Genomic DNA, 18,139 nt, shown 5'->3' with positions numbered 1-18,139 from the left:
AGTTGACAGTTTTGGATTTTTAGAACATTATCACTTTTTTCTTTATGCAATTTTTTATGCTCTTAACTCTTTGAACCATGAAAGTTGGCTCATGAAAAAAGTAGTCTTACAAGTAAATTAAATTGATAAGACTTTTGGTTCTTGACATAACTAAAACTTACTTTTGAGTCAAATTTCTGGTTTTTGTGTTTAAGAAAACCTTTAGGAGAGGCATTTGAACTTCCGCCAGTACCTCTGCTCCAAATGCAGAATAATTCAAATAAGGTAACACGAAAAAATATATAAGCAAAAAATATTAACAAACTAAGTAGATTAAAATGTATTTATAAAAAAAAAAAATTTGACTCTTATTTAGAAAGTTCTTTTTGAAGATCTCTGAAAGAGGTCTACAACCTCATGTTGCCGTCAGAATGCACTAAAGAGGATGCTATGAAAATTAAAGCTATTTTTAAAAAAACTGAGCATCACAAACAAACATCTTCTCATCTTTTTAGGCTTCTGATATAAAATTAAATGCTAACTTAAACAAAAAACATAATTGTTTATTTATTTAAAATAGTTCTATCATTCATACTTTGTAAATTTGTTGTTACACATAATTATAGAAAATATATTATACATAAATGTAGGGAAATTTTTTATTTTATTCATTGATCTGGTTTTCATGACGCCAACGCGTATGGCATTTCTGCACCAAGAAAATGACACTGAAATAAAGAAAAATTTTCAATTATTTTCAAAATGTCTTATTTATTTCGAAATCAATGGGGATAATCTCTAAGAACGACCATCCTCCATTAACGACAATTTTTCTTTGGAACAGGGAGTGTTCACTCCTAAGAGGTTTCACTGCATAATTAATAAATAATAATTATAAATTTTGTAGAACTATTCCTAAGAAGAGTCTAATGCTCCAAATATTTATCTGCATCCCATGAGAAAAAGGATACGACTTGACCAAATAATTTTCAGTTGATTTGTGTATAAATAAATAGTAGAATTGATAAACAAATGTCAGTTAATAACTAAAAAATGTTTATTATGAAAGAATTAAGTTAATGTTTTATTATTAAACCAACTGATATTTCCTCGATGCTGCATTTTATCACTATGAATTTGATATTTCAGAAATTTAATATTTCCTGATTGATCAATCTGATCGATAGAACCTGCTTTTATTAACATACATTATTAAAGGAAAGAAAGATTAATATTTTTTTAGTTTGAATCTCTTCTTACACACAAATTTCTATTACAATTCCTTAATTTGAAAATGTTAAAGAAATTGCTTCATATTTTCATTTAGAAAACTAAGAAGTGGCAACTAATTTATTAAAAGTTATTTTTCCCTTTTTAATCTTTTTTTTTTTTAATGTAGTTTTTGTGTTGTGGAGTGTTCATTTCAGGATTACTTTAAATTAATTTTGCTTGTTTCCATTAAAAAATATTTGAAACTACTTTTTGGTTGAAATCTAATGTTAGTGAAATAGAATTGTTCTGTGTTCTAATCTTTAACTTTAACGATTAAAAAGCTTTTTTAGAAAGGTTAATAATCTTCATTGATGATTAGATGAATTAATTATATGTTAAGTTTCTTTGACTGCATAGGTTTTAAGTAAACTTTTTTTAACTAGAACATTTCCATGAGCACGCAAAACAGTGAATTCTTTTGTCTTAATTTTTTCTAATTTGCCTTTTTTTTTTTATAGAGGAGCCTATTACTCAACAGTTTTTAGCCCTGGCTTACGCATTATTTCTTTAAATATGAATTATTGTAACAGTTTAAACTGGTAAGTGTTCATGTTTTATTTTTTTATGTGTGTGAATTTTAAAAAACATATATTGATCTTCATTTGTAAAGAAAATCACATTATCATTTGTAAGGATAATCACCTAAAGAAGACGAGCATCTCCTGAACAATTAATGTTGTTGTTGTCTTATGCAACTTGTCAATACTAACAAACCTGTTTTAAGGCAGAGGGGTGCACATCTTGTTTTCCAGTGGTGCCATCTATGGCCAAGAATTAGACTTCTGCCACACACATACGTCATGCCTGATATTACAGGGAGGACATATTTACTCCCTATACATCCATCTGCAGATCGTAATTTTGACCTGAAATACTGAAGTAGTTATAACTTTAGGGGTGTTTACAGCAAGTGATTTCTCATACTTATTTAAAGCTTTAAGAGGTTAGTGGGACCAGTTAAAAATTATATACGAAGGGGAGTGTTTTTACACATCTTATGCCTAGAAATATAGCAATAAGTTTGTAATTTGTATCAATTACTTTGGTTATTCTATACAATAACAGCATGAAAATGTGTAAACTTAGCTTTAAGATTCATAAAGATATCGATTTTTAAAATAATAATTTTTTTGCCTTGCATTTTCTTACTATACAATCCTATTCTTTAAGGACTCCTTCCCTACTGTGCAAAAGTGTTAAAAATTACCCACTGAAAAAGTATTAAAAATTACCCACTGAAAAAGTATTAAAAATTATTTCATAAAAGTTTAATTAATTTTTGAAAACAGCTGTGAATAGTGAAGGGTTTTGCAGAATATCATTTTGTATTATGAAACAAAATTTAATAAAAAATGATATCCTACAATATTTGTCAGGACAATGAAATGTCATGGTAAAAGAAAAGAAAACTTGTTAAAATCACAATTTAATAGGGGATGGTCTCCCATTATGGCGGTGTAAATTTTAATAAATCTAATTTAATTAGTGTTAAAATCTACCCAAACTGCTGCAGCTGCCACAACACGCAAGCTTCTCCCCAACATATCCTGGACTGTCTTGGTCTGGACAAAAGGGTCATTCTGAATAACCCACTTTTGGTGGCCGACTTCTTCCGGGTCATGAATTTCATGGACATTGTTTAGCCCTACTAACTTTGGGGATAAGGAAGAAGAAGAATTAGTACAAAATGAAATTTTTGGAAATCCTTTTACCCTTCAAAACTTTCTTACAAAATTTAGAGAAACTATTTTAAAAAATTGCTCGAAATTTTTTAAATATTGAAGTCACTCAGATTGGACGCTTTTTTTTAATGAGTTACCAAATAGGATTCGCAACAAAATTATGAAGAAAAAATTTTAATAGTTATCTGCTTATGCTTAGTATAAAAGAAATGTTTTAAATGCTCAAATCTTGTGCATTTTTTTAAATGTTTTTTTAATGAAATAAAAATTGCCCCAAAAGTTTTGTTTCAATTTATTCAGTATTTTTACAGTTATAGCTAGAAGACATGAAGCCAAGAAATTAGTTTTTTTTTTATATAAAAATATCCATATTTTAATGAATATTACTTATTTTGTTTTGGTGCCAGCTGTTATAGAACTTAGGAGAAACTTAAGAGTTTCGTGTAGCTCTGTAAAAGTATCTGAAATGTGCATAATATTTGTCAAGTAAGCTTACTTTTGAGTTAAAAATAGATTTTTAAAACGATAAATTCACTGTTTACTAATAATGTTATGGACTTAAATTGATTATATCGCTAATTAATAACAATTTTGTAGTGTTTAACTATTCTGTTTGTTTTTTTTTCCTTTGTACTGAAGAAATCTTTCTTTTTGTAGGTGGTTGCTCATCAATTCAACAGATCCAACAGGGGAATTAGCTTGGCTTGTCACTCAACTCCAGTTGGCAGAAGACAGAGGGGAAAAAGTTAGTATTTATTAATTTATTTTTTTAAAGGCAGTTTTTATAGTAGGTCCTGACCTGCCGTCTCTCAGACTTTCATATTCAATCTCAAGACTTCTGCACTCCGAAATATTTTCTCGGGCTTTTTTCTAAGTGTATTTACATGAAGACTTTTTTTTTAATATTTTAACAGGTCTGTTAAACCATATTTAGACAATATAGACTCACACCATGTGCATATACTTTAGTGGTGATTCTCCACTTTTGCAAATACTTTTTTAAAAATATTTATTTTAATATAAAAAAAGTATCCACACACACAAAAAAAATTTGCAGTGGGAGGAAATGAAAGTACAGCAAGCAGAGAGCATAATCATGATGTATGCTAGGTAAAAGAAAGTCATTGTTTAGTTGCATGCATTCTGCTCCCAAAGAGAAAAAATATAACTGCCACTTTAGCCCGAAGATTAATGATCCCATCATTAGCAGTCAAGGATAATTTAAAATTGTATTTTTTACCAGACATTATTAGAAATAGTTTTTATACATATTTGTTAAGTTCTAAAACTTAAAAGTTATGTTCTGAAAGGTACATGGAATAGTGAAATTTGTAGAATTGAAACTAGAGTACTTTATACTGAACCGGGAGTTTTGTAATGCTGAATCTTTTCTTTTTTTAAAAAAATTATACACAGGTAAGTCAATTTCATCATTTTTCTTGTTTTTTTAATCTAAAATGAAGCATATTAATAGAGCATTTTTAATAGACTTTATTCTTTTATCGTCATTTTTTTCTTGCACAGTAAGAATAACTAGTAGCATAAGAAGCTGTTATTTTCAACATTAAAGGTTTCTCTTTTATTATTATATTTTTTTTTAACTTTTCTTTTCTATCTGTGTTTTTATTTGGTAGCATTTTTAAAGAGCATTTCTAATTAATGTTATTCTATCATGGTCACTTTTTTCTAAATACAGCAACAAAAAAAAAGTTGAATTAAGATTTTTAGCATTAAATCTTTTGTTTAAAAATTAAGAATGATTTCTGTTTGGTTTCTATCTAGCTTTTTCTTTTTCAGTGATCTAGTAAATGGTGACTGGTGCATGTTAAATCTGTCGGGTCACAAAGTTCTCCATGTTGCCATAACAAATTGTACTTTTATGGATATTGGATTGGAGATTGATAGTTCTCGGGTGCAGATCAAAATTAAGATCTGTGGGTGAATAAATGTATGCAGAAATATGTCTGTCCTATAAATAGGTGTAACGTGTGGGTGTGGCGCTTTTTTGCCTAAGTGGCCTATGAAAGCAACAACAAAAAAATGACTTTTGGCAACTTAAGCGAACACCAAGTAAAACTGTTTTATGTATTTTAATGTATTAAAATCGGTTACATATTTTGAATTTAATTATCTAAACTTTTTGATCTGTTGATATTTAAATCAAGACAAAATTTATATCAACTGAAGTAAATGAGAATAATTTCTAAAAAATGCTCGATTTGTTTCTGAATATGAGCAAATTTTAAAAAAAATTATTGCCCTCAAATATGCCTACTTAAATTCAGAGAACCTAAGTGATCTTTTCTTATGTCAAACTTGTTTTATAGCTGTTGTATTTGGCATGATGTAAAGGCTTTCAGTCGTGTGGCAAGAAACTTCAATTATCCAACTCTTTGGTTTTTCCTCTCTGACTAATTCTTTTTGTTAAGATGTTCTTGTCTTTTTTAGTTACTTATAGGAATGTTTAACTGCTACTGTTTTTTCTTTTCTTCTTTTGAAACTATAATAATCTAATTCTCTCTCTCTGTTTAGCACCTTAGTAAATAAAACATTTCTTTTTTCAATCTGTTATTAGCATGTTTTGTTTAATTATTATTGTTTTTGTACTCCAGAGACTACTTTGTATTTTAATTGTTTATTTATTTTTTTATTACATCATACTTTGGCTTAACTGTTTGTTCTATAGTTGAATTCTTTTGGCATATTTCATTTTCATTCAGAAATAACAATAGCTTACAGAAAAACAATAAATTATTTCAATTTACTTTTTAATATTGCTGTGAAAGGTGCCACTGCTCAAAACTATCTCTTTTTATATAAATAAAAGCCAGAATAATTTAATTCTCAAATATCTCAAAAGCACGATTTCTTTTTTCAATTTTGATAAAGTTTGTAACTACTAAAATAATTTGAACTGCATAATTTTTTTAAAGTGATCATTTTGAATTTGTAATAAGTGTATTTTATTGTTTGACCTTAACCCAATTTTAAAATATCTGTAAAAAGCTTTTTTTACTCATATTTAATAATTATTTATTTAGGTGCATATTATTGGGCATATTCCTCCTGGAGAACCAGATTGTATGGGTGTATGGAGTAGTAATTATTACAGAATAATCAACAGGTTAGTATGATTTATATATTTAATTTAAATCCGGTTCTTAAAACATGATTTGATTTCAATGCAGAATATTATTGTACACCAATATTTTTAAAATATATGTGTATATACACTGAAGAGCCATTACATTATGACCAGCCTGCTAATAACTTGTAGGACCACCTTTAACCCTCAAAACTGCTAGCACCTGAAGTGGCATTGATTCCACAAGGGGCTGATAGGTTGTCTGAGGTATCTGGTACCAAGCGCTCACCAACTGGTCCTGCAATTCCCTCACATTGCGAGGGGGTAGCGTGGCAGCACGAATTTGGTGTTCTAAGTAGGACCACAAATGCTCTATTGGATTAAAGTCAGGTGAATGTGGGGACCAAGTCATGACTTGAAAGTCACTGGAATGTTCCTTGAACCAATCCATGACGATTCGACCTTTATGACATGGTGCATTATCATGTTGGTAAACACCATCCCCCGCAGGAAAAACTGTTGCCATGAATAGGTGACCCTGGTCTGCAACTATGTTCAAGTAGCTTACAGGCGTCAGCGATTGTTCTATGAGGTTTATGGGTTCTAATGTGCCCCATGGAAACATTATTCCTGGGAGAGAAACCATAAAAACCTGGGCGAGTCCATTGTTATAGATGGAGGGTGGTCATAATGTAATGGCTTTTCGGTGTATAATGAAATATGGTAATTTTTATTTAATTTGATTAATAAGATGTCAATATATTTTATCATTTTCTTTTTTCCTTATAATCAGATATGAAATATATTTCATTTTTTAATTATTTATTTTGTTTTAAAATGGTTTATTTGATGATTTTAATAAATTTTTAGTTTAGTATGATTTGGCTTAACTTAAATAATTTTTCTTAAATTTTTTAAAATCTTATTTAGTGTTTTAGCATTGCACTCTATATTTTTCTATCTATTTATCCATCTTATTTATGACTCATTATTTTAAATAAAAAATCTTAACATATTGCATTTTAGTTTTTTTTTTTTTTTAATGTTCCTCAGTTGATTTAAATATTAATTAATTTCAATTAAATACAGACTATTTGCATAATATTTTTATTAATGTATTATTTTTTTAGGATAACTTGGTAGAAAAGTTTTTTTAATTTATGAATTAAGTTCTCTTTATTTTTTGTTACCTTGCAGCTTTGTTTCATATTTTTGGATTATTCTATAGCTAAGATCGTGTTTTTATCCTTTATTTTATTTTGTCCATTGATAAAAAGCATTATTTTTTAGTTATTCTATTTTATTTATATAATATGCATTAATTTTAATTAAACACGGATTGTTTATATATTTGTTAGCTTTTTTTATATGTTATAATATGTTTTTATAAATGTTTTAAGTTTAAAATATGTATTTTTAATAATTTTCTTTTTAAACTAGTATCAATTAAGTTTTGCAATCTTATTGGTTCTTATCTTTTTTCTAATTTTTCCTATGGATGCTAATTTATTTGTTTTAATTGTTTATTGCTTTTAATATTTAAAAATGTTCTTATTTTGATGAAATGCTATTTAATATATATATATATGTGTGTGTGTGTTGGTTTTTTAAATTTTATGAATATAATTAGAATTGTGATTTTATTAAAAATAAAGATAAAATTATATTGCTGTGTTAAAAATTGTCTAACAGTAACTGTGATGCATTATTCAAAAATTTGAAAATAGAGATTATTGAAATTACTGAAAATTTTTTTTATTAACTACTGAAAAAGGAGAAAATAAACAAATCAAAGAAGAAATTTCATAAATTTAAAAAAAAAAAGTTATGAAAAGGCATTTTTTTTTTTTAAATAACAGCTTTTTTTTGTCCCATATTTGAACAATTTCTTCTTAATATTGCGTAAACTTTAAAAATAAGTAAATAAACTACCTGCAGTTTAAATAAATTAAATGCCTGCAGTTTTAAAATAATATGTTGTTTAAAATATTGTGTATTTAAACTAGAAATTGTCAAAACTTTCCCTACCATTTTTTTTTTCCAAAAAAAAAAATTTTTTATAATAAATTAATAAATAATAATAATACTAATAATTCATATTCACTACCTACTTAAAGGATTTTAATCTTGAAATCTTGTTAGTGCATGTAACTTATTGTTTGATATTACTTTAGAAAATAAGATAAATCTGTAAAATAAATAGCTTTACAAAATTTGAAATGCTCATAAACAGGTATGAAAGTACTGTGACTGCACAATTCTTTGGGCATACACATCAAGATGAGTTTGAAATATTTTATGATAAGTCTGGTCCTACTCCAAGGCCATCTAACATCGTGTACATCGGGCCAAGTGTCACAACTTATGATGGTGTAAATCCTGGATACCGCATCTACACTGTTGATGGAAATTACCCAAAGAGTTCCAGAGTAAGTGCAAATATGCACTGTAATTATTTAGTGCAATTAAAGGATTTTTTTTAATGAATTTTAAAATATTGCCTTAAGTTATGCAGAAGAATTAGGTATTAGAAAATTAGTTTGTCTAAATGTCAACTATGTTAAAAGGTTTTAAAAAGCTCTTACTATGCATGATATAAGATTAATATGCACGATAATTTAGTGCAATTATTTTTTTAAAGAATTTTAAAATCTTAAGTTACACCGGAGAATTGGGTATTAGAGAATTAGCTTGTCTAAATGTCAATTAGGTTGAAATGTGTTTAAAAGCTCTTATTTTTTCATTTGAGTGCAGAGATGGCGTAATTTAAATCATGATCAAAATTTCTGATTTAAATCAACTATAATTTTAAAATAATATGCAATAAAATTAAAAAACATATTCTTTATGGCATGTTAATTATTCGATATCATTGATAACGAATGTTTAATTCCTAAAAAATTATGGAAGGAGGATGTATATCATTTATTAAATTTTAATAGTGGTGATGAAATTTTTAAATTATACTTTTCCATTTTCTGAATGTAAAGTACTTTTACAACTTTACATACAAACAACGACTAAAGAGTACTTTAACAACTTATTAAGAATGTAGTTAGTTTATATTAATAATGAAGAAAGACTTCTACTCAGAATATAAAATCTTAAAATGAATCTTTTTTTTTTTCAATAATGTTTTCGGATCTAAACCAATTTACCTCTTATTGAATATCCTAATTGACAAATAGCCTCCCCGTCAGGGCTCGAAAAAATTCAGAAATTTTACGCGTCCCCAAGGACGGCTTATCCAACAATGTACCCGTCCTCCCTTGAAACTAACCCGTAGCTTCTAAATAAATAAACATATAATTTTCTCTTATTTGTTACAAACATTTATATAAATTGTACAATGTATTAGTAGTTACTAGGATTACAAATAGGATTGCATTATACAGTAATAAAAAGAATACTAGGTTACCAATAGGAACCTAGTATTTCTTTTATAAAATAAAATCTTTCTTTTATGAAACAATTTATTTCTTTTATGAAATAATTTAAATGACAATTGTCAAGTTATCTGGAATGTCAATTTATCCGAGGATACTGCGTTTTTTAAATGAATCAAATATGACGTTTGCCAGTTCCAACAATCAAGCCAATGATTTACAGAGGTTTCTGCACAGAAATCTGAAAGGGGTTTTCCATTTTGGTAGATGTTCGTAATTGCGTTACGTAATGGTACGTAACGCAATTACGTACCATTACGTTGTTGCAGTACGTAATGGTTTTTTTTTTTTTTTTTTTTCATTTTTTTTTTTTTTTTTTTTTTTTTTTTTTTTTTTTTTTTTTTTTTTTTTTTTTTTTTTTTTTTTTTTTTTTTTTTTTTTTTTTTTNGAAGGTCATTTTAGAAGTGAGGTGTTAGACTCTTGTAAGATAACAAAAATTGAAAATGTATCACCAACATTAACGGGAAAATGGCCGTCCGCGCGGACGTCGGATTCGAGAAAATCATTGTCCGCGGGGAATTTTTGACCGCCGAGGACGGGTGGTTTTTCGAGCCCTGCTCCCCGTCTTAAAAATTCATAAGGTTGTTGAGCTTCAACAGAAATAACTATGTGTTTTACACAGTGTTTAATGTTGCGATAATGAAATGATAATTTAAACCACTTTGGTGATCTTGGTTGCCCATTTGTTAGAGTTACGTTCCTGGGAAGCCATGGTTCGATCCTTCAAAGACACATGGTATATACGTGATAGTTCGCAAGGCCAATGGCTGTCTATAATTTGTCTAAAGTAAGAACTCACCATGCCATTTGTTTGGACCCATGGCAATGATTATGGTAATGAGGTATAACTATTTCAAGTTAGGGTGGGCAGACACTGTTTAGGATAGGTTTTGGCATAGGTTGGCGAGAGAAAGGGAATCTTTTTGTTCTGTCTATTGTTTTAGCCCTAGAATGAAGAGAAGCTGCCCTCCCTGAAATGCACTCTTCTTGTTTCAATAGCAGCAGACTGCCTCAGACTTTGTGGTGAGGGGAGTTCTTACTGTAGACAAACTATAGCTTGGCTTGTTTAAGTGTCATTGTAAATAACAACCACTTTAATAAGAAATATTAATGATTTTAGCTGTATTGTTTTGAATTAATAGTAAAATATTTTATCAAATGCTTTGGTAGGTAAATATGGAAGAAATTTTTTTTAATTAATTTAAAATGACAAAAAAATCTTTTTTTTCTTTCTTTTTTTCTGTTCATATAGTTTTATAGAGTCATGATTTTTGATATCAGAGTATGAGCTTTGGATGAGATAGTGAAAGTTGTTCAAACAGTGTTAATGTGTCTTTCATAATTAAAATAGATTTTTTTTTTTATGTTTTATCCATTTTATTGTATATTATGAGATTATTTTTTATTTTATATTTATTTTTGATTTTTTTTTCTCTTTAAATGATTAGGTTGTGTTAGACCATGAAACATATATCACAAATTTAACTGAAGCCAATTTGAGTAAAACAATGACATGGAAATTTGAATATAGTGCAAAGAAAGCTTATAATATGAAGTCTTTATTGCCTAAAGATTGGGATAATTTAGTGAATAGATTTCAAGAGGATGATATTTTGTTTAAAAAATTCTACTTGTAAGTATTTTTTAAATCATATTTCACCTTTCTCATAAATGCTAGTTTCTTACTAATTGTTCCATTTAATTAATAAATAAAAGAACTATTTTGTAGAAAGAAAAAAATAAATTTTGAAATTAGTTTTTTTTTTAATTGATCATTCAAGTGAGAGACATGTTTAGATTCTTGGTAAGGAATAAATATCTTTCTCGCACAATATGCTGAAAAAAAATTATGCAATCTCCATTAGTTTTGTAGCTGAATTGATTTAGTAAGATTTACACAAGAAGCATAAATATTTGTAAATATATAAATTTGTTAAAATTTTCTTTTTTTATGTAAGTGACTTGGATAGTCTGAATAATCATAATAGTTTAGTAGTACTACAAAATATTAGCTTTTATTTTAACTTTCGGCTTTTTGTATGCCATCACACTGCAATACTTTGGTGCTTTTAATAAATGATTTATTTGTTTGTTATTATTAGACAAAGAATCTAAAGATGAATCTCTGCTTTGTGCATTATCAGTTCTGTTTTGATTTGAATCCTTGCTCATTTTTCTGTGTTTCATTTCTTAAACCAGCCAATTCAATTTTTAAAAAACTCAAGCTGTATCTATATAATTTACTGTCTTTACTGCGATATTTAATTTGCTTCTATTTTTAGCTACTTCTAAAACTTTTAAAAGTCATTCTTCTTATGGAATAGTGAGAAAAAATTTTAATTCTAAGTTTGAACCATTGGTGCAGAAGAATGAGCCAGGTATTTAGTAATGATGTAGGTTAAAAATTCTTACCCGAACCACTAAAATTTGATTTGGACCATCACGAAATTATTATAAGTTTCCCCCTGGAACTTTATAGGGCATACCTGCCAAGTCTCCTGTTTTTTAATGAAGATTCCTGCATTTTACATCTATCTCCTGTATATCCGTATATTCTAAAATTTCCCTGTATTTGTTAAAGAATTTTTTTAAAAAATAAGATTTTGGCGATAAAATATCCGCTAATGGCAAAAATACTTCTTACTCCTCAACAGATAGTGCTATTTCCATTACTGTAGTATGTTGAAAGTTAATAGTTTATATCGAGCTGTGATGGCTCAGGGGATAAAGTGTTTGCCTTCTAATAAGGTGAACTGGGTTCGAATCCCAACAATGGCTAGTCTATTCCAACAATGAATTCCGTACTCGGCTAGAACAACCATAGTGCTGACGTAAAATATCCTCAGTGGTAGACGGATCTTGGGTTAGTTCCCTTGCCTTCAGGCTAACCGTGGGAGATTTTGTGGTTTTTCACCACACGTAACGCAAATGCTTGTTAGTTCCATCAAAATATCCTCGCAAAGACAAATTTCTCCCAATAATTGATCCAGCAATTCCCTTCTCTTCTGGATTGGGGTCAAAATTACAAGGCTTTGGAGTTGAACATTAGTAGTCATAAACCCAAAATCGGGTCGGCTGTTCAAGCTATGGTTAGAAAATAAAATAGTTTAAATAATTATAAATAATGGTTTAATAATTTTTCTTTAGATTAAGATTTATAAAAAGAATAATTTCGCTAAATGTAAGTGCTTATATTATTTCAATTTTAAATTGCATGATTATGCATGATAAATCAAAATTTTACATCTTAGCATAAAAAATGTCTAGTAAAATCTATGTTATTTTATTTCTCCAATGTTGACAGGTATGAAAGGGATGGTATGCAGTTTTGGTTTCTTTTTTTCTTTTCTTTTTTCTTTTTTTTTTCATTTTTTATTTCCTTTCTGATCTGTGTTGTCACAAAATAGAATATTCCATCATAATTGTGAACATAACATGTTTTATATACTGTAGCTTTTCATTTCAATTCACTTAACAAAAAAACTAATAGAGACATCAGAAGGACTGGTGAAAATGTGCATGAACTAGTAATATCTTATAGTCAGTGTTCTATGGACCAGTGATTAAATTTTCTTAATTTTTACTCCTGATAAAAACTAATTAGTGTGGGTATTTTGTTTACTTTTGAGTATTACCTTAATGTAAAGAAAGGAGGAAAGATTATTTTTGTCATGCAAAAAAAAATTTCATGTAATGAACACATACAGCTGGTTTAATACTATAATAAAACCTACTTTTACTTTTTGTTTATTACATTTTCTGTGTTCTTTATTATCTTAATTACTGTATTTTTTTAAATTTAGCTTAGTAAATTTGTTTGATGTAACTCACTAAATATTTTCTTCTCTAAATTTAGATATTATAGAAAAATGACTGATTTTGCTGTGCCACAGTGTGATCAAGCTTGCAAACATAATTTTTTCTGCAGATTCCGAAGAGGACAATCTAATGACCCACTTTTCTGTGTTTAAACTGAATCCTCATTTTTAAGGGGCTGCTATAATTATAAATATATGTAGTATAAATTTTGTAAATATTTTTTAATTAGATATTTTAATGTTTAATTTGCATTATTTATGCCTTGTTAATATTTTAAAATTTATGAGACCAAAGATTAAAATTGTTCATACTTTATCAGAAGTTTTAAACTTATATTTTTTTGTTAGAATGTTTTATGATTGTAAAATAATTTTTTCTTCACTATTAAGAAGTACGAAAAATTGGACTTATATTTTGTTTTGTAATGACAACGATTTGTTTCACAGTAGAAATGAATTGCATATGTGTAAATAAAATATTAATGCATTGTTAATTTTCAAATTTATCATGCTGAAATAAAATTGCATTTTTATTTTAAAAATTGGAATATTCTTTAAAACTGCATATGTATTTTATTATAGAATATGATCATTTCTTTTAAATCTTTTGAGGGGGACTTTTTGTTAAAAAATATTTTACAGGGTTTGTACATGCCGGAAATTGTCCAGGAAAACTAGATTCTATGAAAAACTTAATTTTATGCCAAAACCCAGAATCGTCAGGGAATTTGTCACCCTATCGAATCGTGGGATTTTACAGTTCAGTATCGAATTGTGAGGTTAATCAGATTTTTAATGGATTAACCGTCATTTATTGTATCCACATGATTCTATTATGGTTCTAGGGAAAGTCCTGACCCACAATAGTCATGCCAATAAAAGATTTAACTTTAAATAAGGATCATTTATATACTTGTTAATTTTTTTTGAAGATGATTTGGCATTGAAAAATCTGCTTATTTTAAATTTTCATTTTGAATAAGAATCTTTTAATTAGGATTTTTGGTACTTATTTTTTCCTTAATGAATTTTTTAATTAATGCTACTTTATTGCATTACAATTCTGTATTGCATTTTTGTTTTCAAAAATGTTCTTTCATTGATTAAATATGATTTAATTTCAATTATGCACAGATTATTGATATATTTTTATTCATGACTTTTTTGCAACAACTTCATATTTATAATTTTTTTTCTTAATATTGCCTAGTAAATTCTCTTAATCTTATTTCACATTTCAGTCACAGATTTAGTTCGGACAATTTTTTTATTTCAAATCCAGGGTTAGCATAATTTAAATCATTTGATTTTTTTTCATCACTGGTTCTGCAACTTAAGCAGTTGATCATGATTAACAACCTTTTGCTCTCTAAAAAGAAATAGTCAAAGATTACATAATATAAGTTCATATATCTTATGGTAGTTTGTATTTAATGTAATGTTGAGGTGGTGCACACAAAAAATTTTCCATTTTTATACCATATCGAGTAGGTATATTTTCTTTATAGTGAAATATGATAGTCAATATGGAATATTTCAATGAACAGGGCGTTATGGAGGTTAAGACTCCATTATTTCATGACCAACAGTATAATTGTTGCAATGTGATTAGCGTTGCCTTTATTTCCTAAACAAGTTAGTATCTGAGATAAATATATCCTAATATACTCTACCCTACGATAATGGAAGAGGCACTTTAACATGTGTTTAGCATTTTTTAAAAGCTCTTTAAGGTGCTTTTTTTATTTGGAGTTTGTAAAAAGTGCTTAATTTTCTATCTTTTGAAAAGAGATTTTTTCTTTGCCTTGTCGATTGTTGTTGTAAATTACAAAAAATTCGTGATTTTTCACAATTTTCTCTGCAATATTTATCAGAAACTAGTTATTTTATCATGATTATGTTAAGTTTTTGAATTTTATTGATTTTATGTTTATAAACTAAGAACTTTAAACAATATAAAAAATAATCTTTATTAATGCACACATCCTAATTATGATTGTTTTTTTTTTTTTTGAAAAGTGATGAAAAATATTTTTTAGAGTGTTTGAAAAGTACTTAAAATGTGCTAATTTTTTGTTGAAGAATCTGGCTACACACCCTGCTTAAGTTTTTGACATTTTTAAAGTTCTCAAGAAATATTTAAAGGATTAATTGTGTAACTTTAGTGATGTTTAGTTTACGCGATTTTTCATACTTAGCGATAAGAGTTACAGCTTTCAGAGGTTTGGAAGGCCTACGATAAGTTACAAAAGAAAACAAGTATTTTTGAACACCCCATGTCAGAAAATTAAGCAATAAGCTTGTAACTTGGATTGATTACTTTAGTTGTTATTTTTAATAACTGCATAAAGTTTCGTAAACCTAAAGTTAATATTTATGGAGTTTTGGACATGTTTGTAAAAAATAAATTTTTTCGCCTTGCATATTTCCATAGATGTTCAATAGGATTAAACAAAATTTTTGAAACAATTTTAATTTAATTATGAAATTGTCAATTTACAATTTTAAAAAAATTCACTCAAAACTGAACAAATTATGAGTATTTAAGCTATTAAGAAAAGAATTCAAAATATTAATGCAAACAATTAATAAAAAAATTAATTCAAGGCTGGTAGGTCAGCATTGATTGTCATATTTTTTCAATTTTTACTAATATTTCTTCGTCTTATGAGTATTTAAGCTAGTTCTTTTATACAGTGCATGCACTAAAAATATTTTTAAGAAGTTTTTTATAATTTTGTAGGGAATCTTTTTTGGTAACTAATGAAAAAAAAATTTATTGAAGTGTTTTAAAAAGTTTCAACCAATTTTTTAAGTAGTTTTTGTACTTTTCAAAAGCAAATTCAAATTAATCAGGAGAGGTTTTTGCAAATTTTATTTTGTATCATACGACAAAATTTAATCGCAAATGATAATATATTAAAATAATCGTCCGTAAACTAAACTTTGATGGTATGGAGAAAGAAAACATACTTTTATGAGGGGGGTATCCCCACAATGCCGGTCTCATTTTTAATACTTATGTGATGGTACAAGAGAAAATTTGCGGCTAACCCCTTATTGTTTTGAGTTTCTTTTAAAAAATTAATTTCTTAAGGAATTTTTTAAAATAATAAATCAAAATTTAATCTTAAATTTCTCCGAAAACTTTGTTTAATTCCATTGATTATTTATGAAGTTAAAGCAAAAAATTAATTTTGTAAAAGTGTCCGTATATCCATAAATATTTACTCTAGGTTTACGAAACTTTATGTAGTTATTAAAAATAACTAAAGTAATCGATACAAGTTTTTTTTACCCTTGATTTTCTGGCATATGGTGTTCAAAAATGCTTGTTTTCCTTTGTAGTTTATTGTAGTTCTCCCAAAAGCTTTAAATCTTATTACTAAATATGAAAATTAAGTTATAAAATAATCCTTTAAATATTTCTTGAGAAATTAAAAAAAAAGGTCAAAAACTGAGTGTCTTTTCCAGCATTGTAGAGTAGTGTATCTAGATCCATGAGTGGGCTTCAAGCCATCACCTGAGATTGTACCTCATCTTTCAAATAAGATTATTTAAAATAACCGGTTATAATTTGTTACGTATTCAGAACAGTACTTACAAATGTATACTGTTCTGAAAAAGAATCAGAAAATACCTGCTATGCATTTTGATTCGTGCTGCACTATGCATAATAAATTGGCTGAGGAAATAACATTTTACTTTCATAAAGACATATCATTTGCTGTCTGACATTAATAGGATGTTAAATCACAAGATCTCCATTTCGCTCCTCAAGGGATTTACCTTCAGTAGGTAAATACGGGATCCACGACCCCGAGGTGCCCTAGTGATCTCTTCGTTTTATATTTCGCCACGTTGCACCAGCCTGCTGCAGGTTAAAGTGTGCTGTTTGTCAAAAAACTCTAAATGTACAGCTGTAAATAAAAAAAAAATTGCATACACTATTGTAAATGCGTTCTATCACCAAAATCAAACACCTCCAACCAAAATACCAATTCAAAATACCAAATCAAACACCTCCAACCAAAACAAATCTTGACAGCATACTTTTTCCAGAAGCTAAAGGCGTACAACACACAAATGGGAAAATCTAGAAAATAACAAGCTGACCTAATATCCAACATGGGAGTCATCCAAAAACCATGCTTAGATCTTATGGTGATGAAGGGGGGAAAGTTAACATAACAGACCTGGCACTGATTTAAAAAATCTCTAACCCAAAAATTTAGTTTTAAGACCCAAATCTATTGAAAAAGAAGAAAATGCGCGAAACGGTAATAATCTCCATAACTAAAACTCCTCCCAAAAAATCGAAGTTCTTTACCCTCAAAGCAGAAATACCTGCTTCCGTAATGATTTTATTTCCTGGTACAGCTGGGAGAGAGAAATATCCACCCCTGATGAAGAAGGAGAGAGAAAGGTGTGTTGAGAATCCCGCAGGGTTGTTTTATTCTTGGATGAATGGGCTGTGAGGATTCGAGATCGCTCAAGTCTGCAACTTCGGCAGTTGTTGACCAAACGGGAAATGGAAGCCAGAATTGTTTGGACGGGGAGAGGCATCGCTTGGTTAAATAATTCGAAGAGCAAGTTCGTCTTCGATCTTGTGATTCTCCGCTCTGCGTTTCATATCCTTCAAGAGCTCGGTTGGTTTTCTATCCACGAGATAACGGCCAGTAGTCGTCGGATCTCCTCTGTTTTTGATTCTCCACAGCGTTCGATGATTTTGGATTTCAAATCCATGTGGGGATCGGTGACGTCCGGTTGCATAATCACGTCTCGCACGATCGTCGCCGTATCCGGTGGCAAATGAGCGACGATGTAATTATATTTTGTCATCGCTTCTGTGATTGC

General features: G+C 28.4%; 1 protein-coding gene across 3 annotated transcripts in view; it reads left to right on the top strand.

Moving 5' to 3' along the window:
- LOC107443396 (sphingomyelin phosphodiesterase) overlaps nucleotides 1–13,824 on the top strand; it is a 49,920-nt gene extending 36,096 nt beyond the window's left edge. For all 3 annotated transcript variants that reach the window (XM_071180970.1, XM_043047744.2, XM_043047745.2), the window contains exons 8-13: nucleotides 1,710–1,790; nucleotides 3,591–3,678; nucleotides 5,975–6,057; nucleotides 8,252–8,447; nucleotides 10,913–11,097; nucleotides 13,321–13,824. In XM_071180970.1, coding sequence (XP_071037071.1) covers nucleotides 1,710–1,790; nucleotides 3,591–3,678; nucleotides 5,975–6,057; nucleotides 8,252–8,447; nucleotides 10,913–11,097; nucleotides 13,321–13,435 — 748 coding nt within the window. In that variant the 3' untranslated portion in view covers nucleotides 13,436–13,824. The remainder of the gene's footprint in view (nucleotides 1–1,709; nucleotides 1,791–3,590; nucleotides 3,679–5,974; nucleotides 6,058–8,251; nucleotides 8,448–10,912; nucleotides 11,098–13,320) is intronic.
- The last annotated feature ends 4,315 nt before the right edge of the window (nucleotides 13,825–18,139 follow it).

The sequence above is a fragment of the Parasteatoda tepidariorum genome, chromosome 5 (genome assembly GCF_043381705.1).
Source record: "Parasteatoda tepidariorum isolate YZ-2023 chromosome 5, CAS_Ptep_4.0, whole genome shotgun sequence".
In the NCBI taxonomy this organism is placed as follows: Eukaryota; Metazoa; Arthropoda; class Arachnida; order Araneae; family Theridiidae; genus Parasteatoda; species Parasteatoda tepidariorum.
The sequence above is the reverse complement of the archived record's forward strand: the minus strand, read 5'-3'. Positions and strand labels throughout refer to the sequence as shown.